The 27,391-nt window shown below is 41.1% G+C and overlaps 1 protein-coding gene across 6 annotated transcripts in view; it reads right to left on the reverse strand.

Annotated features, from left to right (window-relative positions):
• CWF19L2 (CWF19 like cell cycle control factor 2) overlaps positions 1 to 25,530 on the reverse strand; it is a 348,561-nt gene extending 323,031 nt beyond the window's left edge. For 5 of the 6 annotated variants that reach the window (XM_033949144.1, XM_033949149.1, XM_033949147.1 and 2 more), the window contains exons 1-2: positions 25,388 to 25,530; positions 22,531 to 22,682 (exon numbers count right to left, since the gene is read on the reverse strand). In XM_033949144.1, coding sequence (XP_033805035.1) covers positions 22,531 to 22,623 — 93 coding nt within the window. In that variant the 5' untranslated portion in view covers positions 22,624 to 22,682; positions 25,388 to 25,530. Of the gene's footprint in view, positions 1 to 22,530; positions 22,683 to 25,185; positions 25,367 to 25,387 lie in introns of those variants that run through there. The other variant, XM_033949146.1, reaches the window with a different exon arrangement.
• Positions 25,531 to 27,391: the final 1,861 nt, after the last annotated feature.

Genomic DNA, 27,391 nt, shown 5'->3' on the forward strand with positions numbered 1-27,391 from the left:
GAAAGGCAGGCGTAAACTGGCAGAATCTTCCACCTCTGTTCAAAAAAAGAATACTGGGGAAAATAGTAATTATCTACCTCAAATGTGTCTTGCCATTTTATTTGATTATTTTTTAATCTTGTTATTTTGAATTATATTTATATATTGTATGCCACGTGGAGCGTGTGGAAGATTAAGCCAACCTAGACAATGAAATTTAAAAAATAAATATTTAACAGCCTACTGACCTTAGTCATACAGATTTTTCCATAGGCAAAAGTCTCCTGCAACATTTTATCACTGTTAAGCTATGAATCCAAGCTTATCAATAATGTATAAAACATTCGTCTGAAGAAAAATAGTTGATATTATTTAAATACCATTATGAGTGCTTGAAATAAAACAGCCTAAGGCAAAATATAGAGTCCAAGAGGAAATTCCAGCCTTAGTCTATTCAAGGATCTGATAGAAAGGCTAATACATCAAGTGCTCCTTTTACAAAGGTGCATTAGCGGTTTAACGTGCACTAAACCGCAGGCCGCACTAGCCGCTACCACCTCCTCTTGAGCAGGCGGTGGTTATTTGGCTAGCGCAGGGGTTAGCGCATGATTAAAAGTAGCGCGCACTAAAGCCGCTAACACGGCTTCGTAAAAGGAGCCCCAAGTACAAACAGTATTGGGTGGCTGACTTCCTGCACCTTCTAGTAATTTCTGAGAACATCAGACAAGAGTAGTTCTCACAATAACATACTACTTATTTCTATAGTGCTACCAGATGCACGATCAGAACTTTCCCATACTAAACTAGTAAAAAGTAAATAAATTATAAAGGTTTCCAGGGCTTTACTTCTTCTTATTTCAGTGGGTGATTTAATTATCCTAATAGCCAACACATTTTCTCTTTAGTAAGGTATATGTTCGGTACTCTTGCTAATATTAGTCATTCTTTACAGTACAGCTAGAAGCTGTTGTTTTTTTCTAGTATTCCTGAATGGCTTTCCATCACTGGAACTGTATATTTCCTCAGCACTTCCCTTTACAGTTTTACAGAACACCTTGACCCCTGAAGCAGGTGGCTTATCGCCGAAAAACGGCCCTCTGTTCAGGTCTTTTCACGTCTTATTTTGACAGCTTTGGAAATAAACTTTTGATTTATTCACACCTGGCTAATGGAAATCTTTTGGTCCACCTCTACTGCTTCTTTCCAAGTTCTTTTCACATAGGGGTTTTTTCTTCCTACCTCTCTGATTGTTCGGACCCATTCTATGCTACACATATAAGGTCTCAGGATCATTAGCAAAGGTTGACAATAAAGTAGTTGCATTCATCTCATGTCTCACTGTATTTATTAGGATTTATTTCTGCCTTTTTGAAGAAATCCACCCAAGGTGATGTGTCTACTAAATACTATATGTTAAGATTTATGTTGTTACCTTTGGAGCGTTTGCGATCTGCACTTCGGACTCCCAATCCCTTTTTGCATATGATTGTTACTCTTTGGTATAAGCTTTGGAAGAAGATGTTTCCAGAGCGGCGTTTTTTTGCTCAGATGGCCCTGTCGGTATTGCCAGGTTTTTCTGCAGCACGAGAGGGGGTGATCACGAGGCGATGGGTTCGTTTGGGCTTACAGTTTTTGAGACAGATTTGGGATGATACGCATTGTTACTTTTGAGGATTTGCAAGCCGAGTATGATTTGGAGGCGAGGGACTCTTTTCTATATACTAGGTTGCGGTCTTTTATTTTGAAAGAGGCTTTTATTTTGAAAGAGATCTCGTTGGGTGCTACACGGCTGGAGTTGGCTTTTAAGGCTGGTTCGGGACCTGGGGGGGTTTCTAGAGTTTATCAGGCTTTATTACATAGAGGATCCTTGGTATCCTTATCGAGTGGCGTGGGAGCGAGTGCTTATAAATGGTAGGTGGTCCCTTAATTGGGAGGTGGTTTACAAGGGCCTCTTTACCCCGACCCTTTCTATTAACTATGTAGAGAATGGGTATAAGATTTATTATATGTGGTATTTTACTCCTGCTAGGTTACATCATATATTGGGGAGGGGTACAGATGGTTGTTGGAGAAACTGTGGGGAGCGAAGGGATTTTTTGCATATTTGGTGGGGTTGTCTATTGGTTAAAGAATACTGGCAATTGGTGGGTAGTTTATTGGTGCGTATTTTGAAGAAGCATTGTGTGGTGTGTGTGGAATGTTGTTTGTTGAATGTGGGAGTGCCAGGTTTTACAAAGTATGAACGGAAATTTGCTGCTTGTGTGTTTACGACTGCTCGCTTGGCTTTAGCTTCTTATTGGAGATCCCCGGGTATTCCTGAGGTGGGTGAATTATGTCGTCGGTTGGATTACCTTCAGCTGATGTCCAAATTAACAGCTCTACGACTTAATACCTTGAGTACTTATTCTAAGATTTGGGATACTTATTTAATTTGGAGAACAATATAATTTTTATTGGTTTGTTTTTCTGATGCTACCCCTTTTTATACCTGCTTGTAGGGAAGGTTGAGGAGGGTGGGGTTGTGGATTGTTAGTGGGTTAGAGGGGGGGTAGAAAACTGGAAAAATTATGTCTGCTTGTTTTGTTTGCTGTTCTTTTGCAATAAAGTTTATTGAAAAAAAGATTTATGTTGTTAAATATAAGGAGCACTCAGACAGTGCAATTTAGGACTGATGCTGTATATTTAAAACAAGGATGGGCAACCATGGTCCTCAAGAACCACAACCCAGTCAGGTTTTCATGAGATCTATTTGCATACAATGGGAAGCAGGACGTGCAAATCAATCTCATGTATATTAATTGTGGAAATCTTGAAAACCCGACTGGGTTGTGGCTGCCCACCCTTGCTCTAAAATCTTTCATTTTGTAATGGCTGTACCAAATATTTGTTTCAATTCAGTTTGGCCCTGAACAGTGAACAGAATGCCTCTATAAAAATTATTATGAAAGCAAAGAAATTTGATCACGTCTCACCTCTTCTTAAAAAATCTCACTGGCTTCTGGTGTCATACTGAATAAATTATAAAATATGTTTGCTAACTCTTAAAGCTTTGGTAGAACATACAAATTTGGTGAAAAAGTGCTTTTTTACATTATGGAAATTAAAGACCATCAAAAATTATTTTGACTTTTTATCCTTTAGACTGTTGGTGCAGGAATTGGTATTATCTATATTGGACTACTGTAATATTGTTTATTTGGGCGCACCAAAGAAAGTGGTGAGAAAATTAAGAATAGTGCAGAATATGGCTGTTCGCTTGATATTTGGACTGAAGAAAAGCGATCATATCAGTCCTTATTACCGATCATTTCACTGGTTGCCAGTGGAGGCACGAGTAATGTTTAAATTTTCATGCCTCTGTTTAAGTTAGTTTGGGGATTGGCACCTACCTACCTGCTATCTCATTTCGTGCTATATAACCCCGTGAGGATAACCAGGAATTGTAACCTATTTGTTTACCTGAAGATTTTAGGCTGTAAACTTAGGTCTTATTTAGACACGATGCTTGCATTTCAAGCAAGCAAACAGTCCTGGTTGAGTAACTATATCAGTGGAGCCATGCTGTCCTATGGTGCTTTCAGAAAAGAAAATAAGACAGTATTATTTGATAAATTTATCTCTTAATTTGTGCTTTTATTCTTAACACAATAATTTTACTGTATCAATTTAAATTTTAATGTCTTTTTAAATAATAGGCTGTATTCTTATCATTATTATTTTGTATTTCACTGATTGTCCAGTTTTTCTCTTTTGTGGAAACCGCCTAGAATTCTTTTGATTAAGGCAGTATAGAAAAATAAAGTTATGTTATGTTATGGTGTATAAAACCCCTATCTTTAGTGATAGGGTGTTGATCCCGTATTTTCCAACCTCAACAATTCGATCCAGTGATCAACACCTATTGACTGTTCCTTCACTAAAATCCATTAATACTCGCAGACAATACATTTTTTCAGTTACAGCTCCCCAACTGTGGAATTCATTACCTATTTATATAAGGGAAGAGAGACACATAGATAGAGATTCAAGGGCAAGTTAAAATGTTTTATTTTTAGAGATGCTTTTGACTGTTAGTTTAGTTCCCTTAGTTAAGATTGCAAACCTTTAGTCAAGATCGCTAACCATTTTTTACCATTTTAAATTTTGGATTTTTCCAAAAACCCACCTTGTGTTCCTTCCTTTTATTGTCTTATTTACTATCAATTAATGTATTTTTATCCCTGCCTCCCTAGTGGTTCAGTCAGTCTTGTAAGTCATGTCTGTAACATTGATAGTCCCCCTTACATGATGTAACATATTTTAGTATTATACATCGCCTTGATTATATGATTAGGCGATCAATCAAATTTTTAAATAAACTTGAAATTTGAACTGAATACAATATTCATATTCGGCAGAATTGTGATTTAATAGCTCTACTGTGCTAAATCCTACTGAAATAAACACGATCTCAGGTTACTTCTTTTGTTATTTATGCTAAAAAAACTCAATGCAAGAAACAGATTCTTCCTCAAAATAACTACATCAGAATTCTAAAAACAAGAAATATAAGTAATGGTATAGTTTTTAGCATAGAGCAAGTGTACAAACCAGCAGAACATCTCCTTTACAATACAAACGTTTTAGGCAACCAAAACTAAAGAAATCAGTTGCTGTTCCTAACTTATAAAAAAACATGTGGCAGGTATACGAGTCATAAAATGATAGTACCAAATATGAAAGCAATTTCTCGCACTATTGGGGTTCTATATGCTTTTTAGTACTGCACAGCAAGCAGCTGAAGTCATTCTGGTGAGAGCAGAATTCAGCCTTGAATGATTTGCCGAAATGAATGGAATCACACAACACATCACAGAAGAGAACAGGAGTCTGAAAATTTGAGAGGAGATGGAAAAAGTAGTGGCAATGGTCTCCGTATTCAAGTGGACTTAATAACAGTTCTAAAAATGTCACATAGCCATAAAATTTTATTTAGAAACTGCATATTCCAACTCGAAAATGGAAGTTTACTATCAATTAAATAAATGTGAGATTAAGTGACAAATGGGAGAGCAGAAAGTGCACTGAAGGAAATGCATCAGATTTTAGAATATGAACTTGCACCAAAAATAAAATTTAATAACCCCAGAAAATAAAAAAAATCCTATAGGGCAGAAACTGAGAACTTGACGACAAGAATTCAGTTTAATAGAAGAGGGGGGGGTAAGTTTTTAGATTAGTTTAGCATCTTTTGGTGTAGTAAACTGTGTTAGCAGTTTTTAGCGCAGAGAGCAGCGCCGAATGGCCTGCGTTGTTCCCAACGCTCATAGGAACTCTGAATGTCGGGTGCAGTGCGGGCCATTCAGCGCAGCTCCCCGCACTAGAAAACTGCTAGTGCAGTTTAATAGAAGAGGCCCTTAGTTTTATAGACCGAATCATCAACCAAGAGGAGCTCGACTCGGTTAACAATAATGTAATACATAATACAAGGAAAAGTAGACTGAAATAGATGCTATTTTTTTCACTAATCACAAACTTTAGATTTAGGTTGAATATTAAAAATGAAACTTAAAATTTGGTAACTGAGAAGAAAACTTTATAATTTTTAATACATGGCCAAACTTAAATCAGATTTATTCCAGATATTTAACAATATAAAAAGTGTCTGTGAGGTTGAATAATGCCTAAATTGAGCATAAATTTCTAGGTTTGAGCTTGGATTCTGACTTTATGATGAGGCCTTGCCTGGAAGACTAACACTGAGCAGATAACATTGAGGGGGTACATTTTTAAATGCTTACTCAGGTTTGCATGCACACGTTGGCAATTTATGATTTTATTATTATTATTTTATTTCTTATATACCGCCAAAGCCGTAGTAGTTCGAGGCGGTTCACAATAAAGAAGGGCTGGACAATCAGCGAATAGTTACAGTCAGCGAATACAGATACAATAAATATGAGGCTCATAATTGAAATGAAAATACAGTACATCTAAAAACTCGCCTAAGTCAAGACTTGGATGACCTAAAAGACAGGTCGTCCAAGTGCCGATAATCGAAACTTGTTTTTAGACGTATCCAGGGACTTTTTAGGCCTCTGAATGCACTGTACATCCAGAGCTGAAAGGGATTTTTTGGAGGAGTGGTGAGGGGGGATTTGGGAGGAACGTAGGCCAACCTAGACTTAGTCGTAACTGAAAGTTTTATGAGGCTTAGTCGGACAGAACTTATATGTTGTGACTTAGGCGATCTAAAAACAGGTCTAAGTGGCCAAAAGGTATCCAAAGTGACCAGATAAACACTGTAGACACAAAGTACAGACTCCCACACACTCCCCCCAGTGATCACTGACCCCCCCCCCACACACACACACACACACCAACACAGCCATACAAATTGGAATAAAAATGTACATACCTGTCTCCAGAACATCAGCACCTGGCATAGGAAAGCCTAGTAGAGAAGCACAGAGGTGGCTTAAGTAGTCGGGGTGGGGGGGGGCCTAGTGAACCATAGAAAGAGGGACCTAGGCCCATAAGCCACTCTAACCACTGCATCCATGGTGAAATCCCCCCCCCCAAAAAAAAAAACAAAAAAAAAACAACCCTACTATATTGCCATATAGGTGACACCAGCAGCCATATTGGGGTGATAGAAAGGTGGATATAGTAGGTTTTGGGGGGCTTACCATGACCTGCAAGGGAGTTGTGGTGAGATAACGGTTATGTGGCTCTTTTTTTGTGAAGTTCACAGCAGTGCCCTGTAAGGTGTCCCACTACTCTTGCCATGTCTGAGTGGTCAGTACATCACTTTGCTGGTCCCTCCCATGTCCAAAAGGTGGCAGGAGGGAGTGGGCATCCCTCCTGTCTCTCTGTGGGGAGGTTCAGGGACTCGCGGTTGTGATCGGGGGGGGGGGGGGGGGGTTCAGCTCGTGGTGTTTGTTTGTTTTTTTAATGGAGCAGATACAGTAACACATACAGCACCTGTGCCCATTAAAAAAAAAAAAAGGTATGGTATCAGGAAGCCATGTTAGAGCATCATTCACTCTGCTAGATTACATGGCATTTACTAGATTACATGGCATTTCAATATTAATGATCTGATTTGCATGGCCAGATCGGAAAATGAGCGATCATGCACAAAATCACATGGTGAGTCATTTTGTGCATCGGGTTGGCAAATCCATTCATAGCTAAATTAGTTAAAACCAGTTTAGTAACGATCATTAGACGGTCACTGACTTTCTAGCTCTTAGCCTCATTACCATATGCAAATGAACTTTCCTCTAAGGTTCAAGCCTTACATTCACTAAGCAGACAAAGGGGTTTCTGTTTGATTATCTGCCTCCATACCCTGGATGACTAACTCTTTTTACCAATTTTACTTCTCATGTCATCCTCCACCCCCAGCTGATAATCAAAAGAAATGTTTAATCTAACATTACTGGGCTTTTACCCCTGCCCTTTACTCTCTTATATCATTCATAACACACAAAAAAAGGTTATTGCTCTCTTTTCCCCCAATACCCTCCCCTGCTACCATTTGTCTTGGCTGGCAGGTTCTTCTTCGTAACAAAACAGATAACCCAAATTGTCTAGGTCCCAGTTCTGCCAAGACTTACAAGGCTAGATGCACAAAATATGGTCACTAAGATCGTGTGAGTTGCTGTCGGTCGATTTTTTGGCCAACTCTGGAACAGCGACTAATGTTCCAACAAGTTTCCATGCAAATGATTTGCAAGGAGGTTCGCTAGAATCCCATCCGATCAGTCGCTGTGAGAGCGACAGAGTGACAGACATGTGCAAAGCTGGTTTGGGGAAGCCTAAATAGCTGAGTGGCAGGTGAAGCCCCAAAACAGCCTCCTACTACTCAGCTGTTCAGGGCTTTTTTTTTAATGGCATAGATGTTGTGTGTGCATTACACATACACAATATCTGTTCCATTAAAAAAAAGAAAAAAACCCTCCTCCCCCCCCCCCCATAACAAAAAATCATCAGGAGGGATGCCTACTAACTCCTCCTGCCACAAACGTCCCCGTACTGACACCTTCCCCCTCAAAAACTCCCCAAACCCCCCTTCCCCAAAAATTGGCAGGAGGGATGCCAACTCCCTCCTGCCACCAGATGCCCCTAGCCCCTTCAACCACCCCCCACACCCCCTAACCTCACCCATACCTTAAAAATAGATGTCTCTCCCGCTCTCCAGGCCCGCCACTGCAAAATGGCGGGCCTTCCCCTTCTCGGTGCATCCTAGGATGCACAGGGAGGGGCCTAAGGCCCTGATTGGCTCAGGTGCCTAAGACCCTGCCCCCAAGAGGAACCTTAGGCATTTGAGCCCACCTAATGCCCCTCCTAGGGGAGGGGTTTTAGGCACCTGAGCCAATCAGGGCCTTAGTCTGTTTTTTCGGGTCACTAGAGGTAATCTCTATTTTTTGTGCATGGCTGACTGTTAGTGCATCAATAGGTCAGCTACTTTGCATGGCATTTTATTATTTACATAGCCGGATTGGAAAATAAGCAATCACACAGAAAAACAGCAGTGAGCCATTTTGTGCATTGGGTCGGTAAATACAATCAGTTACTCAACCAGTCAAACCAGTTTAGCGATGATCATTAGACAATCGGAGGCTTTAGTGCAGTGGTCTCAAACTCGCAGCCCACCAGGAACTATTTTGAGGCCCTCAGTATGTTTATCATAATCACAAAAGTAAAATAAAACAGTTTCTTGATCATATGTCTCTAGCTATAAATGACAATATTATTATTAAGACTTAGCCAAAAGGAAAGATTTATAAACTATAAAAGAGTTTTACCTCATGCAAAACTGTCATTTCTTTAATAAGACATTAACTATTTTTTCTGAGGCCCTCCAAGTACCTACAAATCCAAAATGCGGCCCTGCAAAGGGTTTGAGTTTGAGACCACTGCTTTAGTGCATCTAGCCCTCAGGCTGCTTGCAAACTGGATATCAGCAGAGCCCCTTTCTCTATTCCAGACAGGCTTTACTTCTTCCTCTTTCTGTGGGCTCAGGCAGTTCCAGGCACATTCTCTCCCTTCTCATCAGGTCCACCTGTTTTTATCTAAAGGTTGAGAAAATTCCAGAGCAACTCCTCCCAGGGACCCACCCTTGGTTACTTCAGAAAACTTCTTCTGGAACCTCTCTCTTCTCTGAGCAAAAGGTTCTATTTCTTACTTCACTTCCTGAGGAGATTTCAGGCTAGGTTTTCCCCTAGATTCCCAGTGTTCCCAAGGATCAACCCCTAAGCCTCCAGAGAAGTGTAGTTCTCAATGAACACTAGTCTGGCCTTCCCTAGTCCTCCTTCTGGAAAAAGAGTTCATCCCACTCCTATATCACTCATCCCTGGTGATGGGGCTCCCTCCTATGGAGCATTTGACATACTGAACTTCTGTATGTATAAATTATTTGAAAATAAGTATTTGTGTGCACTTGAAATGCTATGTAGTTAGGCACATTGCTGAAAATGTGTATTTTTTAAGTTAATGAGGATATTTTCTATACCGTATGCAAGTCTAACTATAATATGAAAACTCCACTAAAATAAACTTCATACTGGGTAAAAGCGCTGTGGCAGATCGTCTTATGGCAGAGGAAAGGCGGGAGAGGGGAGATGTAATAGAGATGTTTAAAAACCTACGTGGTGTAAATGTGCACAAGTCGAGTCTCTTTCATTTGAAAGGAAGCTCTGGAATGAGAGGGCATAGGATGAAGTTAAGAGGTGATAGGCTCAGAAGTAATGTAAGGAAATACTTTTTTACAGAAAGGGTGGTAGATGCGTAGAACAGTCTCCCAGAAGAGTTGGTGGAGACAGAGACTGTGTCTGATTTCAAAAAAGCCTAGGATAGTCACGTGGGATCTCTTAGAGAGTGGAAGAGATAATGGTTGTTGCAAAGGGCAAACTGGATGGACCATTTGGTCTTTATCTGCCATCATGTTTCTATGTTTCTAGGAATTGCTTCCTTATAAAGAAATGCTGGAATTTTGAAAGCATTCCTTGCAAATTAAACATTATTCTATAAACACATTCACTTACAAACTGGCATATTTTATATATTAATGACAAACTAGTTTCAACATTTTCTACCATTTTGACTCGTTAAGAATGTATGTATCAATTATCTTATTTTAAGATTGCTTATACTTGAGAATGGAATGAGGTTCTACAAATTAAATTTCAGGATTCACACATTTAGAGGTACAGCTGAAACCTTCCGAATAAAACCGTGAAAAGACAATGGGAACCATTCTGTTCAGGAATTTATGCTTTTCTTTTCACTTTCTGTTTTTATGCTTTTCCAGAAGATCTCCCACATACCTTCCATCCTTTAAACCAGTGTTTTTCAACCGTTGTTCCGCGGCACACTAGTGTGCCGCGAGATGTTGCCTGGTGTGCCGCAGGGCCGCCATCAGGGCAGTACTACCAGTCCTGCATTCAGGGGCCCGGAGCTGACAGGGGGCCCGGGCTCCCCCAGGGTCCTAGGCAGTGTTCTAAGGCAGGGGCGCCAGTAGCTCGCCAAGGCAAAGTGAGTCGATCACCCAGGACTCACTTTGTCTTGGCGATCTAATCTATCGAGCCGATAAGTCTTCTTCTCCCCGACGTCAATTCTGCAGTCGGAGAGGAAGTTCGGGCCAGCCAATCGCTGCCTAGCTGGGCGGAACTTCCTCTCCGATTGCAGAATTGACGTCAGGGAGAGCATGCGTCGGCGTCGGCTTTGGGGCCTGTTATCCATTGGTGGGTCCTGTTCCCCGATGGCAGCGGCAGTGGCAGTGGCTTGGGGAACGGCAGGGAGAAAGAAAGAAAGGGGGCAGGCAGGGAAACAGAAGGAAAGAAGAGAAACAGAAAAAAAGAAAGAAAGGTCAGGGAGAGAGGAAGAAAAAGTTGGGGGAGGGAATGAGGTGTGGAGAAGAGAAAGCATACAGGCTGATAGAAGGGAAGAAAGATTGGATGCACAGTCAGAAGAAGAAAGTGCAACCAGAAATCACCAGACAAGGTAGGAAAAATTATTTTATTTTAAATTTAGCAAAGTGGAGGCAGTATTACCAGTTTTCAAAGGAATTTGCCCAAATAACTTAATAGTTAACTGGGTAAATTCCCAGAGATGAAAACTTCCCTTCACTTACTATGCACAGTTCTGAATTTATATCTGCTGTCTATATTTTACAATATGGTCACCTTTTACTAAACCGCAATAGTGGTTTTTAGCGCAGGGAGCCTATGAGCGTCAAGAGCAGCGCTGGGCATTCAGCGTAGCTCCCTGCGCTAAAAACTGCTATTGTGGTTTAATAAAAAGGATGGAGGGTATATTTGTCTATTTTTGTATGCTATAAAAACCAAATACAGAGAGAGACTGAGAGCTGTTGACGAAGAGCTACGTGTGTGTCTTTCTTCGATTCCAGCCAGAATATCAGCTTTGTGTTCAGCCAAACAGGCCCAGGTTTCGCACTGAATAAAGTATTTTATAATTTTTCACTATTCTGTTTACTTAATATTTCATAATAAAGTAATTATAAAATACTTTCTTTGTGTTTATTTGATTCCTATTCAAGAGAATTACTTTATATATAGTCAATATAGGCACAGAGTTAAATTTTTTAACATTTTCTAATGGTGGTGTGCCTCGTGATTTTTTTCATGAAACAAGTGTGCCTTTGCCCAAAAAAGGTTGAAAAACACTGCTTTAAACAATGCAATGGGAACCAGATACAGAGATAAGGGATTATTTTATTTGCCTTGCGTACTATAAACAAGCAATAAGTGATTATTCTGTATTCACTGAAAGAAAGTATGCTTTAAAAAGTATTCCACCACCAAAATGGGAGAATAGCAGCAGCCCTGAAACAATACCTGGTAGCTGTCACGTCCAGAACTGCATCTGTTTTTCAGACAGACGCCTTAAATGTAGGCCAGCATTTTACAGGCCTACATTTAAGGCATCTGACTCATGCCTAAGCACAGCTACGGACGCCAAAGGCCATTTCCAGGTTAAGCAATGCCTACGCTGGCCTTAGGCATCCGTACGCATACCTAGATGTCTCCATAGCAGTGGTCTCAAACTCAAACCTTTTGCAGGCCACATTTTGGATTTGTAGGTACTGAGGGCCGCAGAAAAAATAGTCAGGGGTCCTTTTACTAAGGCGTGCTAGATGATTTAGCGCGCTGCTAGCGCACCTTAGTAAAAGGACCCCTAACTATTTTTTCTGCAGCCTTCCAAGTACCTACAAATCCAAAATGTGGATTATCAGAAGCAATTAAGGAAAGCACTGAAAGCAGTGCAACATGCAGAAAGTGAAAAAGTATCAACAGCTCTCACCTCCTCCAGCACCAGACACACGCACAAGCTGCACTGCCTCCAAGCATTGCTCCAAGCTGCACATTCTGGAACATTGCCTGCCTCACTGCTGTAACCTCACGCAAGCGCTTTCCTGCGTCTGCACACGATTGGACTCCACCTCACAATCGCGTACAGACACAGGAAAGCACTTGCCTGAGGTTACAGCGACCGCCGGACACTTGTGGAGTAGACGAGGGCCTCAAAATAGTACCTGGTGGGCGCGAGCTTGAGACCACTGCTCCATAGGCATGCCTAGATGCCTCCATTGAGACACTCTTTGCCTCACCAATTGTTTTTTGTTTTTTTTTAAACGTGCATCCCAATTGGTTCATTAGATGGTGGTAGGATGCCCACCGCCACCTACAATCAGGACACCGTTTCCAGAATCAGGCTCTTATTCTAAATCAGATACCATGTAATTTCATTTAGCAAGTATCTTCTATCTGTTTGATCCAGGTATGATTATAATAAATAAGACAACAAGCTGCTTTTGTTTGCTTGCACCGAATGTCACTTCCGGTCTAAGTTTAAAATAAAAAGAGGCGCTCATAGCTTTAAGTCATTTACTAGGCCTTCAGAGTGAAAAGTAAAACAAACACACACATAATATCAAATCTGGTCACTGAGAGCTTGATTCTCAAAACAGCGCAGTTAGGCAACAGTAGGGCGCCTACCATTGCCTAACTAAATTGGTTTAATCAGCACAGTAATTGACTGCACCAATCAAAAACAATTAACAACCATTAAAAAAAAAGTAGGTGCCTCCCCAAACGGTGCCGGAATTGCAGCTAGAGAGGCATATAAAAGCACCTATGGGCAATGCAGGCACTGTTTGCACCGGAAATGCCTTCAGGCACCTCTCTAGCTGCAATTCCGGCACTGTGTGGGGAGGCATATGAAAGGAAGGCACCAGAAACGTAGGCCTTTAAAACCCTGGCCTACATTTCACAACAGCCACAATTCTACAAACGGCTTCATTGTGTGATTGACACTCAACCAGCTCCATTTGGGGAGGTGTCAGGCGATTATGGCACTGCTTATAGAATCTGTGCCCGACTGCCACTGTTCTAACTGGCACTTTGTGCAGCTTACATAGTAACTCAGCTAAAGGCCTAATCGGCCTATCCAGTAGAGTGAAACTTCCATTTTGTGCAGGTTACCCCCTCCCCATATGATTTAGAAGTGCCAAAAGTCATTTCATTGCTATTTTGAGATGATGCGTTCAATACTTGTTTTCCATCCTCTTGCCACTTAAAGATCCTCTGTGCATAGCCACCACTTTTTCTAAAACTCCATCACAATTTTTGTTTGCTTATGGATATTCACTAGAGCATCAGAAGCTCATCAGTTTTACTACAGTGAACAGGGAAGGGGAGAAAAGATCCAGACAAATAAGGTGACACACAAAAGATGAAAACAGAGGGAGAGAAAACAAAATGAAAAACAGAAAATCAACTACAAACGAAAAAAACCAAGGCCAAGACAGGCCTTAAAATGTAAATAAAACCTAATGGAGGCTAAAAACAAAACAAATGGAGAGAAAACTGTAAAATAAACAGGAAGTAAAGTAAAATGAGAGTTTAAACCAAAATTAAATGATTGAGAATATGGTGTAGGAAAACATAAAAGAACCAAGAGAGTGTGAAATGAACAACAAAAGAACAATTAGACTCTGAATCAATCAGGACAAGAGGCAATAAAATTCTGAAAGTATTTTATTTATTTATCATGAAATATTCAGTAAAAGCTAGATAAACATTTTTTTGTTAGTCTTAATATTAGTGAAGGAATGATAAATCACCATAGCAGCAGTCTAGCTTTGGGTTCAAAGAGATGGAAGTGACTAGAAAAAGAAACTTTAGAAGGCCATAACTGGATCTCTCTAAAAGTGGTATCAACAGGGGGGCTGGAAACTGGCTGCTAAGTCTTACCTTGCTGATGGGAAAATAAATGGAAGTTCTACAAGGAAAAGACAGTAAACTATCTATAATTCAATTGGTTGCAGGGTCTGAGGCAGCATAGTTTTACTATTTACTTCTTCATCTGTATGACTAGAGGAAGCGTATGCACAGAAAGTAGATTACTTTGTTTCAGCAGATTATTTGGCATTGACTTGCATAAGAGGCTCTTATTAGACTGCACAGTCTAGTAGTGTGTCTCAGAGTGAACTGAACTTGAAAATGACTGACCAACAGCAAAAGGTAATAAGTAGTTAACAAAATTAACCAGCTCCGCCTACCGACCTTTCCCCCCTCCCCCCCGCAATCCTTGTGCAAACTTAATACTGGCAACGACGGGAAACCAACCTAACAATTACCACAAGAAGGAATCACAACAACCGGCAAACATGAAGCTATTATTGATCCTATTAATCTATTTATTAAGCAATAATGTTAGGGATGTTATCTCACTCCATCCAAAACTCTACTCCGTCCATTACCCTGACACACCCATTAGGCTTCTAATTAACCAACAGGAAGAAAAAGTAAACCATATTAAAGTAATCACAAGCAACGGTAGACCACATCGTACCCTCAAAAAAAGGACAAGGGAAGTAAAACCTATCAAAATCACCACACTCACCATACCCACCACAACCTCTTCTGTTCCCGCCTACCTCAACACTAGATCGGTAAGGAACAAAGCTTTCTTAATCAAAGATTGGATCATCAGCAAGCAATTAGCCTGCCTCTTTCTAACGGAAACATGGCTATTGGCTGAAGAGGATCCAATACTAAATGACCTTATACCAGATAACTATAAAACTCACATGTTAAACCGCGAAGACAGAAGAGGGGGAGGATTGGCAGTCATCCTTAAGGAAGAACTCGAACTTGACTTAGTAGATTCCAAGATAACCAACCAATTAGAAATACTAGCCTGCAAAATTAGTAACAAGGATCTAGAAGAGTCCCTCTCCTGCATTATATTTTATGTCTCGCCAAAAAACTGGTCAAAGGCCAGAGAGGACTTCTACGAATTCATTCTACACAATTCAATCACTCTGTCTTACAATATTATAGCAGGAGACGTAAACCTACATTTAGAGAACGAGGACAATCCTGACGCGAAAGATTTTAAAAACTTCCTATCCTCATTAAACTACAATCTCCCGTTATCCACACAAACACATGAAAAAGGCCATCAGTTAGATTTGGTAGCTATGTCCACAAAGGAGATCCTAAATCCTTCCATTTCTCTATCCGATGGTATCTGGTGCCACGATATCTGGTCCGACCATTTCACCTACTACTTTAACTTAATCTGGAATCAATCAAAAGCAAAAACTCACCCAAAGATAAAAAAAGAACATCTCACAAGGGGCCACATCAGCCCAGAGGAATACTGGGCACATTATGTATTAAGTGAGGAAGTAGATGAAGAGGATGATTTCTGGGAACAGTGGGCGAAAACAAGCACATCCATTTTAGATAAAATTGCCCCTAAACAAAACAGAATAAACCGCCCAAATAAATACAATAAATGGTATGACTCTGAACTATTAAAAATGAAACAATCAGTAAGACGACTAGAAAGGATCTGGAATAAAACAGGAGAAATATCAGACCGGAACAACTGGAGATCCAACATAAAGAACTACAAACAATTGATAAAAGAAAAACGAAAAGCATTCTACTCATCCAAAATTAATACATCCAATATGAGTTCAAAAGGAATCAACACTAAAGAACTGTTCAACTTGGTTACTAATTTATTTGACACCACACGTCACAGTCAATCCATACATGATACAAAACTACCGTCAGCAAACGATCTAGCACAGCACTTTGACTCAAAAATTGTGAACCTAAGGAATAACTGTCCGACAAACAACATACATGCACATCAAATAGCCAACATAAACGGAAATGAAATACCAGTGGATATGATTTGGAACTCCTTTCAGGATCTAGAATGGAATAACTTTATCAAACTCTATAACAAGTATACTAAATCTCACTGCATTCTAGATCCCTGACCCCCTGACATTATGAAAGCAGCCCCATTAAGACTTTAAACTAACACTGTGGAGCTATCTGACCGATAATTTCAAAAACGGAAAATTCCTAACTAATAACGGTCACATTATAATTACCCCAATTCTAAAAAATCGTAAACAATCCCTAACATCAGTAACCAAATATAGACCGGTAGCATCCATTCCATTCTTCGTAAAAATAATGGAAGGTTTAGCACATACCCAGTTGATGGACTACCTTGATCAGTTCTCTCTACTACATGAAACCCAGTCTGGCTTCAGACCTCTGTTCAGCATCGAGACAGTGATCGCAACGACCCTAGATTACTTACACACCTTATTCAGCAAGGGCCTTAATGCCCTAATCATACAATTTGACATGAGCTCGGCCTTCGACTTGGTGGATCATGAGAAATTGCTACAATGCTTAGACGCAATCGGCATCAGAGGAGAGGTACTTAACTGGTTTTGAGGATTACAACCTCTCTAAAACATGGAGAAACCCATCTGGCGTTCCACAGGGGTCTCCATTATCCCCACTGCTCTTCAACATCTACATATCATCACTAGGTGTGCAGCTGGCCCAGCGGGGTATAAAATTATTCAGTTACGCGGATGACTTTACAATCATTATCCCGTTCAATACTTCTCCCTCTGAAACCACCCCCATGGCAACAGAAGCACTAAACCTGATGGAACAATGGACCACAGAATTCAGACTGAAGCTTAATTCAGATAAAACTAAATTCTTCATAGCCTCGCCATACCCACCTGTCACCACAACACCACTACGCATCAACAATCTCAGCTACCCTATTCAACCTACAATGAAGGTTCTGGGGGTAATACTGGACCAAGGTCTGACCATGAAAGACCATGTAGACTCCCTAGTCAGAAAGGGGTTTTTTACTCTCTGGAAACTTAGATCCATTAGAGCATACTTCGACGCTTCATCATTCAGAATTCTGGTACAATCCCTAATGCTAAGCCATCTTGATTATTGTAACATTGCCCATCTGGCAATCTCCCAAAAGAAAATGCAGAGTCTACAACTGATACAAAATGCGGCAGTCAGGTTGATCTTTGGGTTGAAGAAACCCGATCACATAACCCCTTCCTACCGACTCCTGCACTGGCTGCCAATGGAGGCACGTGCGAAGTTCAAGCTGGGATGTCTCTGCTTCAAGGTACTATCCGGTCTAGCCTCTAAATATATAACTGACCTCTTCTCCTTCTCAACCAACAGACATAAGAGAAGAACACACCTGAAGTTTGTTTCCCCATCGGCTAGAGGATGTAAATTTAAGAGACACCATCAACAACTTCTATCGTATCAAGCAGCCACATGGGGCAAAGACCTGGAAAAACTAATTATACACGCAAATAACTATGGTGAATTTAGGAAACATCTAAAAACATATCTGTTCTTGAAGTACCTAGGTAACGAATCTGTACAGTCGACCCCATCACAATCTCACCCCCCAAATCTGATCCCGTAAACTGTTAACCACTAATCTCTAGCTATGAATGTTCCATTCAATTTGTAGAATCTTCTAATTCATTGTAAACCGCATTGAATCTTTTTAATTCATTGTAATTCATTGTAATTCATAGAATCTTTCTAATTCATTGTAAACCCCATAGAACTTCACGGTCCAGCGGTATATAAACTGTTATTATTATTATTAAAGTTGAGATCCCAATTTTTTTTTGGGGGGGGGTAGAGGGTTGGGCACAAAAATCTCTGTTTATAGCCAAGTATATATGGTATGAATAAGTGTAAAATATTTTTTTTTTCTGGGATCCAGAATACTGGTAAATGTAAGTTATATTTGCCAGTACTTTAGATCCAGAACAAAAATTTAAAGCCTAATATACGTTGGAGTCAGAGTTGGATAGTAGAAAAACAGAGGCGTCCGAGTTGAAAGTTTGATGTACTAACTCCACAACCCTGGTGGAAAACCAAACTTAAATAACCATTGGGAGATAGAATGTTTTATTTAGACAATGGTTTCATCTGTTATGCTTAACCATGTGGATAATAAAACACTGAAGAGAAGCCAGGTATTGGATTTGATGTTGATTTTATAAGAATCAGAGGAAGATTCATGTAAGCCATTCTGAGATCCCTTGGGAGAATGGTATAGAAAATTCAATAAATAAATAAGTGAGATGGTCTGAAATGGTCTACCAATGAAGCACTTTAACAGATACTGAGCACACTTGGATCAATATGGAAGGTAGTGATAGAAAAGGAGCTTCAAATTCACATGAAACACATAGGGGGAGCAAGGAACTGATGTTAAATATAGAAATTCTCATGTTTAAGTTATCTATTTGAAGTGGAAGTATCACAGCTAGGAAGACAGGATGGGTCAATTTGACCTTTTGTGCTGTTATTTACTCTAGTACCATGTAGAAGCCTAACAAAAACACCAGACTGTCCTAGAAAAATAGATTATTTTCATACCTTCATAATATCTTTTCCAGTAGTTAGGGATGGAATGAGAACCATATAGTACTCAATCCAATCTCGTGAGTATACTGCAGAAAGATCTCAATCACAGCTTTTAAACACCTCCTCCTTCTTCCCAGTCTCTGCTGCCCCCTTTAGTTCATCCCAAAGCATGCAAAAGCTTTAAAGTAAAAGACAGGAGAGAAGAAGGAACTCCCTGAAACCAAGTTTCAGATCTGCTCATATAATAACAGTCAATAACGAAACTTGTAATTTATAAATGAACTAACATTGCTATTGAATAGGATAGATGGATGGATTATGCCACAGAATCGGCCACCAACTCATGGCACAGTGAGGAAGAAGAGCATAAGAATAGCCTTACTGGGTCAGACCAATGGTCCATCAAGCCTAGTAGCCCATTCTCATGGTGGCCAATCCAAGTCACTAGTACCTGGCCAAAACCCAAAGAGTAGCAACATTCCATGCCATCAATCCAAGGCATGCAATGGCTTGTCCCATGTCTTTCTCAATAACAAACTATGGACTTTACCTCCATGAAATTGTCCAAATTCTTCTTAAAACCAGCTACGCTATCCGCTCTTACCACAAACTACCTACAACGCCGCAAATTGACACTGTCAATCGAAGCCAAACAAGTACAAAGAAATACCACAAAGCATACAATTATGATTTAGTATTAAATAAAGTTGTGAATAATATTAACATAATATGGAATATCAATATTACATTACATTAGGGATTTCTATTCCGCCATTACCTTGCAGTTCAAGGCTGATTACAAAAGAATTATCCAAGATGTATTACAACAAGAACTTACAAAAAAAAAAAAAAAACTTTGGTCATTTTCAAAAAGAGTAAGAAATGGGTAAGGTTATTTGTTTGGGGTAGTTGGCTTTAGTGAGAGGTGGAGTTTGAGACTTGCGATATTATTCCTTTTTTCAGAGTTTTCTTGAAGAGTATGGTCTTTATTTCTTTTCTAAAAGTCTTGTAGTCGAGGGATGCCGTCAGTAGATTGGCGATTTGGTTGTCTAGTTTGGCTGCTTGAGTGGCCAGGAGGCCATCATAAAGTTTTTTCCGTTTGACCTCCTTAATTGGGGGGTATGAGAATGGGGTGTGAGTTTTCCTATGTCTGGTTGCGGTGTTGTGGATGAGGCGGTTATTCAGGTAGTTTGGACTGTCTCCGTATAAAGTCTTAAATAGTAGGCAGTAGAATTTAAATTGTATTCTTGCTGGGATCGGAAGCCAATTTTAATTAATGCATTTGAAATCTATAAACACTCTGTGGTTTGTTTGTTTTTTGCAGATTCTCATTGGAAAATTAGTCCATTTGGAATGTGGAGATAAGCTTCTGTCAAATCTAGGGCGGCCAGAAACTCTACCAGTTGGACCACTGCAATGACAGATCACTCCAGAACCGCAGAACCTTCAGGGACACATTGACATAGTTGAGATCCAGGATGGGCCTCCAGTTGTCAAAGCCTTTCTTGGGCATGACAAAGTAGATGGAGTATCTGCCCAAGCCTTAGTGTTCTTCTGGAACTGGCTCTATGGCTTGAATGTCCAGCAACCTGTTTAGCATTGCCATGTCCCGGAGGCCACATGGAAGCTAAACTTCAAGTCCCCTCCCCCCTGATTTGCTTGGCGTGGCACATGGTGCAAGGACACTCTAGGGCCATCCATGCTTTGCAAGCAAGGCATGATATATGTGTATTAGAGTCAAAGGACTCCATCCCTGGTACTCTGGAAGCAAAACCAGGTGTTTTAGAGTAGTTTGAGAACTCAGAAAAATCCAAGATGGCCACAGCATGTGAATTTTAGCTCTAAAAAAACAGCTTAAAATCACCTCCTAGCCGACCAAAAACATAAAAAAATAGGATTTTAGGGGTAGGGGGAGCAAGGCTCTCACTGGAGAAATAGTTAAAAACAGCTTTTAAAGACCCACTTGATTTTTCCTACAGGCTGTCAAAGTCTCCCAGACTATGTGCTGAGGAATGCTGCTGCTGCTGTGCCTACTTCAGCTCCTCAAAGATGTAGCTGTACTAGGAGAGGCCCTCTGCTTCCAGTCATTCGTTCACTTCAATGGGAATTTCGGGCCGCCAGTCGGACCTCTCCAGACTGACTCTCAACCCCCCCCAACCCTACCCCCCGGCTTCACAAAAACAAGAGAGGGGGGAGACAAACGTAGCTGGTGCCAAAGGAACACTATTAGAACCCAAACAGCCTGTGTTCTAGTTCCTGATCAAGTCAAAGGGGCAAGCAAACACCAGAGGAACAGACCCTGACCTCCATGAACCATTTAGCAGGCTGACTGAAACAGGTCCCCGAAGGATACACCTACCAGCTACAGGCTTAAAATCTGCTCCTCTCCACACAGGCAGAAAAGACCCTTAACCAAGAGGAATTCTAACTTTACACAAAAAAAACACAGAGTGGAAACCGCAAAACTAATGCAAAATAAAAAAAAAAAGAAATAAACCATGCAGATCAGAAGACACCTTTCATGCTCACTTACAGAAAGAGAAACTGAAGGGGGCAGGAAAGATGGGAGAGAAGGAGGAGGTGTTCAAAAGCTGTGATTGACATCTTTCTGCAGTATGCTCGCAAGAATGGATTGAGTACCCTATGGTTTAGCATACCATCACTATTGAACAGGGAAAGAGATTATGACTATAACGAGAGGAAAACATCTCTCACTTAAAATGTAAAAACAACAGACATAAAATACAACCAAAGGACAGAAACTCAGATAGACAAGATGACATCCCAAATGATACAGCAGTTCATATTTAAATTAAAATATTTTCCAATAATCAAATTCAAAAGCTTTTAAAATCTCCTTTAAATAATTTTGACAAGCAAATAGGCAAGAAACCTCAACACAGAACATGACCATATTTTATTACATCTGGGGAAAGTTCTCAACCTAAAAAAAGGACAATATCTAAAAGCTTCGACACTTCAAATAACTTCAAAAGTTACATTTTGATTGAAATTCATAGAAATGTAATTTAACTCGACACCTATACCCTCAAAAGGAGAACTAAAATATAACGGTTCAAAACAAAAATGTATTCATTTTTCTGGCTTTTTAATTTTACATTGGCTAAAATTCCAAAAGGATTCCATAATATTGGTCTTCTCATCCATTATTAAACACAGGCCCCTTAGAATGTAAAACTATACTGTCACCTTGGCCATCCTTTGCTCCCCCTCCTTTCCTGAGCTATAATGGGATAAGTATACAACCTTATGCTTAGATGACTATTTCTTGAGCCGAGTGTTTTGACCCTCTACTAACGTAATGAAAGGATAAAAATACACCAATTCATCCATTTTTGTTGTGGCCAATTCACAAGTTTCACATGTACCATCTTTTCAGAATAAATATAAACTGTATAAAATTGAGTTTAAACAGGACAGAGTTTCTTTTAATGAATGCAAATGCATTTTACAGAGAAACCTAAGCAAATTCTACTGTCTCTATCTGGACATTTGGAGAAGTATAACAAAATTATACATAGCACACATCAATAGGAAAAAATCACAAGTATCCCCCAAACCAGCTCAAACAGCATTTCAGCAACACGAGGGGAAAAAAGTTGCAAGGGCAAATACCTACAGCTATGATCAACATTTATATAATTCAGGAATTTCCAAAATCATAACAGTAAACATGCCTACATATGAGCTGCTGCTTCAGTGACCTCAGCTCTCCATCTCCCTAGTACCAGAAATAAAAATGTTAAAAGGCAAAAATAATAACCTTGTTAAGAATTTGTTCTCTTGCTTTTCTTTTGAGCAATTTCTTTTCTTCTATGTTTTTCTCACTTTCAAAGCTGCTTCCATATAATGCCATGTTTTGACAGACAAATCTGAGATGTAGAATTCCCCAATCTGTTATCCAATAAGGGCAACCTAAAATGGAAACAAAATCTCTTATCAATACAACACAGTCGGGGGGAAAACCAGTTGCAAATGATCAAAATCAGGGACAAAAAAAAAATTCAGCTGCTTGAAGTTTTACTTCTAGTGTTTAAATTAGTCCACACAGAAGTGAACAGCTAAATACTGTGACTGATAAACCCTTGAGTTGATGAACCCCCAGCTGGCACAGCATTACAAAACTAATAACTCAGAAACCCAATGAGAACATATGTTTAAGGTCCCAATTTTGATGGTTCTTACTACACAGAACACAATGTGAAGCAGTGGGAGAGAGAAAAAAAAAAAAAAAAAGCAGCCAGAAGTATATACTCTCAATTGGTTCCCTCCTTCTCATTCTATGGGTATCTTTACCTGTAGAACACACCCGACAGTACAAATTCTATTTTACATTTTGTACTTATTTACACTTGAATTCAAACTGATTTTTTTAAATCCAGTGCTGCCTATATTAGATCTATTTTTAGGACAGAAAGATAAAATTATTGAATCACCTAGAACAGGGGTAGGCTATTCCAGTCCTCGAGAGCTGCAGCCAGGTCAAGTTTTCAGGATATCCACAATGAATATGCATGAGATAGACTTGCATCTCAAGGAGGCAGTGCATGCAAATCCATTTCATACATATTCATTGTGGATATCCTGAAAACCTGACCTGGCGCCAGCTCTTGAGGACCAAAATTGCCTACCCCTGACCTAGAAGAGCTACTCCTGATGGAATTCTGTGCAAAAAAAATTCAAAATTCTACACACAAAATTAGCAAATTCTGCAAGTTTGTCAAAATTTAAACAATATTTTTGCTAATTACCGTATTATCCATATTCCATTTAAAACATTCAAAATATTTTTCTCCTTCCTTTGTTATCTGGACATTTTATTTTTCCATCATGTTGCTACCAGTTTCACTTTTCTGCTTTAATGTCTATTTCTGCTCATTCTCCTTCAAGTAGTTGCTATCCATTTGTCTTTCTTTCCTCCTCTCTCATGTCTATTCCCTCACTACACTTGTCTCTGACATATTGATGGTTCCTTTTTAGCTCTTTTCTGCCTCTTTCTTAACCATCTCCTCTTTTTCAATTTTCACTACCTATCAAATTTCCATTCCCTATATTATTCTCTCCTCAGCCCTCCATTCCCCTGCCCTCTCATCCATTTCCTTACCACCCCTTCCTCCCCCTCACGGTTCTACCATTCTCAGGGTCTTTCTTCCTCCAACTTTATAATCCAGCATCTGTTCCCGCTTCCTTCCCTCCCCACACTCGTAACCTGATATCTGCCTGTCCTTTCTCTTTTCCCTGCTGCACTCTCCCACCATGGTCCAGCATTTTTTCCACTCTTTTCTCACTCCCATTGCCAGGCTTCTCTCTATCATTCCCTTTTGCTCCTGGATCCAATATCTCCCTCCTTCTCCCTCTCCAGTGTATCTCTCCATCCCTCTCATTCACCCCCATGTCCAACTCTCTCCCTCTGCCATATCCAACATTTCTATTTCTTTTCCCCTGTCCATCATCTCTCTCTCTCTCTCTGCCTTCTGCCCTGGGTCAAACCTCTCTATTCCCCTCCATTCAGCATCCCGTCCTTCCTCCCCTCCAATATCATGTGCAAAATTTCTTCCTCTTTCCGATGCACCCTCTCCCTCCCCTCCACCCCATGTCCAACATTTCTCTCTCCCTTCTCCATGTATGTCTCCCTCCCCTCTACCATATACAGGATTTTACCCTCATTCCTTACCACCTCTTTGTTGCATCTGTTCCTTCATCCCCACCCCCACCCCCTAATGCACCATCTTTCTTCCCTTCCTCTATGAATGATCTTTTCCTTCCCTCCCCGTCCCAGGATTCTCTTCAACGCCTCGCAGCATCGATTCCCATATACTGCCTGCCACTAACCCAGAAGTCTCTCCACAGAAGAGGCTTCTGGGTTAATAGCTGATAGCATGTGGGAATCACTGCCAATGCCGTGACACGTCCAAGCGACGACGCCATCAAGGAGGTAGGAGATTCTGCGCACAAAAGGGGAATTCTGCACAACTGAGCAATTCTGTGCAAATTCTACTTTGCACAGTTGCGCAGAAAGAGCAGACTGTCTTGACTTGCTCAATTTGATATTATAATGTGTAAACGGAGTGCTTTACTTTTTACCATACTTATTTCTTAATCGTGTTTTAGTTATATGTGGAAAAAAAATCTTGTTCAACATGAAACCATTAAAAAAATTAGATTCCATGCCACGAAGCAATTTCTACACCTACCTAATTGAGAAAGAAGGGGGGGGGTCTTACCAACAGGGATAACCCACTAAGCCACACTTGAGAAATGACCCATGATATAAAAGTGCAAGTCTGTTCCACGTAGACGCCCGAAAGCAATTACCAACAAATCTGACCGACATCAGGATAAACCTTGAGAAAACACTACAAATAAATACAACCTTTTAAAAGGGACTCGATTCTGCACTTAAAACACACAATATTACCAGCAATCAAACAACATCAGGAAAGAATTTTCATTCACTTGAAATCAATATTCTTCAGGCGTTTTATAACAGTCGACAGAATGCTTTTAAAAAAAGTTGTTGGTTTGTTATCTATGAATAGGAACTCAGGACCAAGGAAGGGTCCCCGTCCGCGGTCCGACACCGTCCCTCAGTTTGAAACACCCCAACCTCCGCGTCCTACCTGCCAACTTATCTTTCAGGTCGCTCGTAACCAGCCCCACATTTCCCTTCTCCGGCGTCCCGCCACTTCTGACATCACGCTCCCTCTGTGTCACACTTCCTGCTTCCGGCTGAGAAGGGGCGGGACGAGGCCGAGGGAAAGACGTTCCGTCTGAGGCGGCGCAGAACGTTGCACTGGCGATCTGAAAGATGAGTCGGGATCGGGAAGCTGCAGAATGAACAACTGCAGGAAACTGTTTGTATGAATGGGGTTTTTTTTTTAGGTCTATCCTTTTAGTTCATGGAGTTCTTATCATAATTTTATATATTTTGTAAACCACTTGGAACTGTTGGAAGCTAGAGCTATATATCAAATTTTAATAAAACATTTTGCCAAACCAGAGTACTGCATTAATGATTTTATGGTAAGAATACTAAAAGGAAATGTAAAAGTGATTAAATATTTTGACACCCACTAGACAGAATTTAACACTGGGTTTCTTATCACATTATAAACCACTAGTCTTATAGCCCGTTACATTAACGGGTGCTAGAATATATGTGTGTGTGTCTCTCTCTTTATTTCTTTCTCTCTCTCTCCTTAGCCGCTTTCTTTCTTTCTTTTTCCTTGGCTGTCCATCACCACCCCTTGCCTGCTCCCCCTGTCCATTCTCTCTTCCTTTTACCTCCCCTGTGTCCACCACCACCCCTTCACAGGTCTCCTTATGCAGCAGCAGCCCTTCTCCCTTTGTTTTACCTCTCCCCTATCCAGCAGCACCTTCCTTCTCCCCCTGTCCAACATTAGGCCTCCGTTCCTTTTTCTTCACACACACCCCTGTCCATCAGCACCTCTTTCCTTCTCCCCCTGTCCAGCAGTAGGCATCCCTTCCTTTTTCTCCCCCCTCCTCCTTCTTATCCCTATGATACACTTACCTTGCTCTGCCCCTGATCAGAGGCTCCCGACAGCCGCTCAGTTGCACCCATTGGAAAAGTTCCCTCTGCGGCATCCCGCACCCCTCCTGACGCGACTCCCGCTGTCTTTCTTTCTGTCTGTCTCTGTCCCTGGCCCCCTTTGTCTGTTTGTCTTTCTGTATATCTCCCTGCCCCTGTGTCTTTATTCTTTTTTTTCTGTCTCCCTTCCTCCCTCTGTCTGTCTGTCCAAAGCAGCATTCTCTCCCCCTCCATTTCCCTCCCCCCACACCAGTTCCCTGTGCACCTGCCCCTGTGCCTTTCTTCCTCCCTCTGTCTGTCTGTGCAAAGCAGCATTCGCTCCCCCTTCCATTTCCCTCCCCCCACACCAGTTCCCTGTGCAGCAGCATTGGCGTTTCCTCTACCCCCTTTCCCTTCCCACAGTCGCGACTACAAACGCGGGCCCGAGTCCTTTGCCGCCCCCCCTTCCCTTCCCGCGGGCCCGACTACACATGGCGATTCAAGCAGCATGTGCAGCAGTCGTCACACGCTGCTTCTGGTCCTTCTACTGCCCTGATTTACTCTGGCACGTCCGGAGCAAATCAGGGCAGTAGAAGGGCCCGAAGCAGCGTGTGAAGACTGCTGCACACGCTGCTTAAATCGCCAGTCGGGCCCGCGGTAAGGGAAGAGGGGGGGGGCGGCAAATGACAGCGGAAAGTTGCTGGGCTCCTCGGTGGGGGCGCTGAGTGGCCGCGATCCCTCTCCTCCCAGACCCCTCCCCCCCCGGAGGAATGGAGATCGAGTTGCCGCCATTTTGAAGATCGTTCTGCCCTGCTCCTTGCCTTAGTATATTTTTTCCTTAGTATATTTTTAAGTTGAAAGACACGGTGGCGGCGGCTCCTCTCAAGATCCCCGACTGCATTGGACTTCCGACGCAGGTGGGGATTCTGATAGGAGCCGCTGCCTCGTCTTTCAACTTAAAAATATAGTAAAGCAAAGAGCAGGGCAGACCGAAGAACAGCACAGCTGACAGCCGCCGCGTCCAACATCCGCCTCGGGGGAGGAGAGAGGACTTCAGGCAAGGAGCAGGGCAGATAAAAAAACAGCACGGGCCGAC

The sequence above is a fragment of the Geotrypetes seraphini genome, chromosome 6 (assembly GCF_902459505.1).
Source record: "Geotrypetes seraphini chromosome 6, aGeoSer1.1, whole genome shotgun sequence".
Taxonomy (NCBI): Eukaryota; Metazoa; Chordata; class Amphibia; order Gymnophiona; family Dermophiidae; genus Geotrypetes; species Geotrypetes seraphini.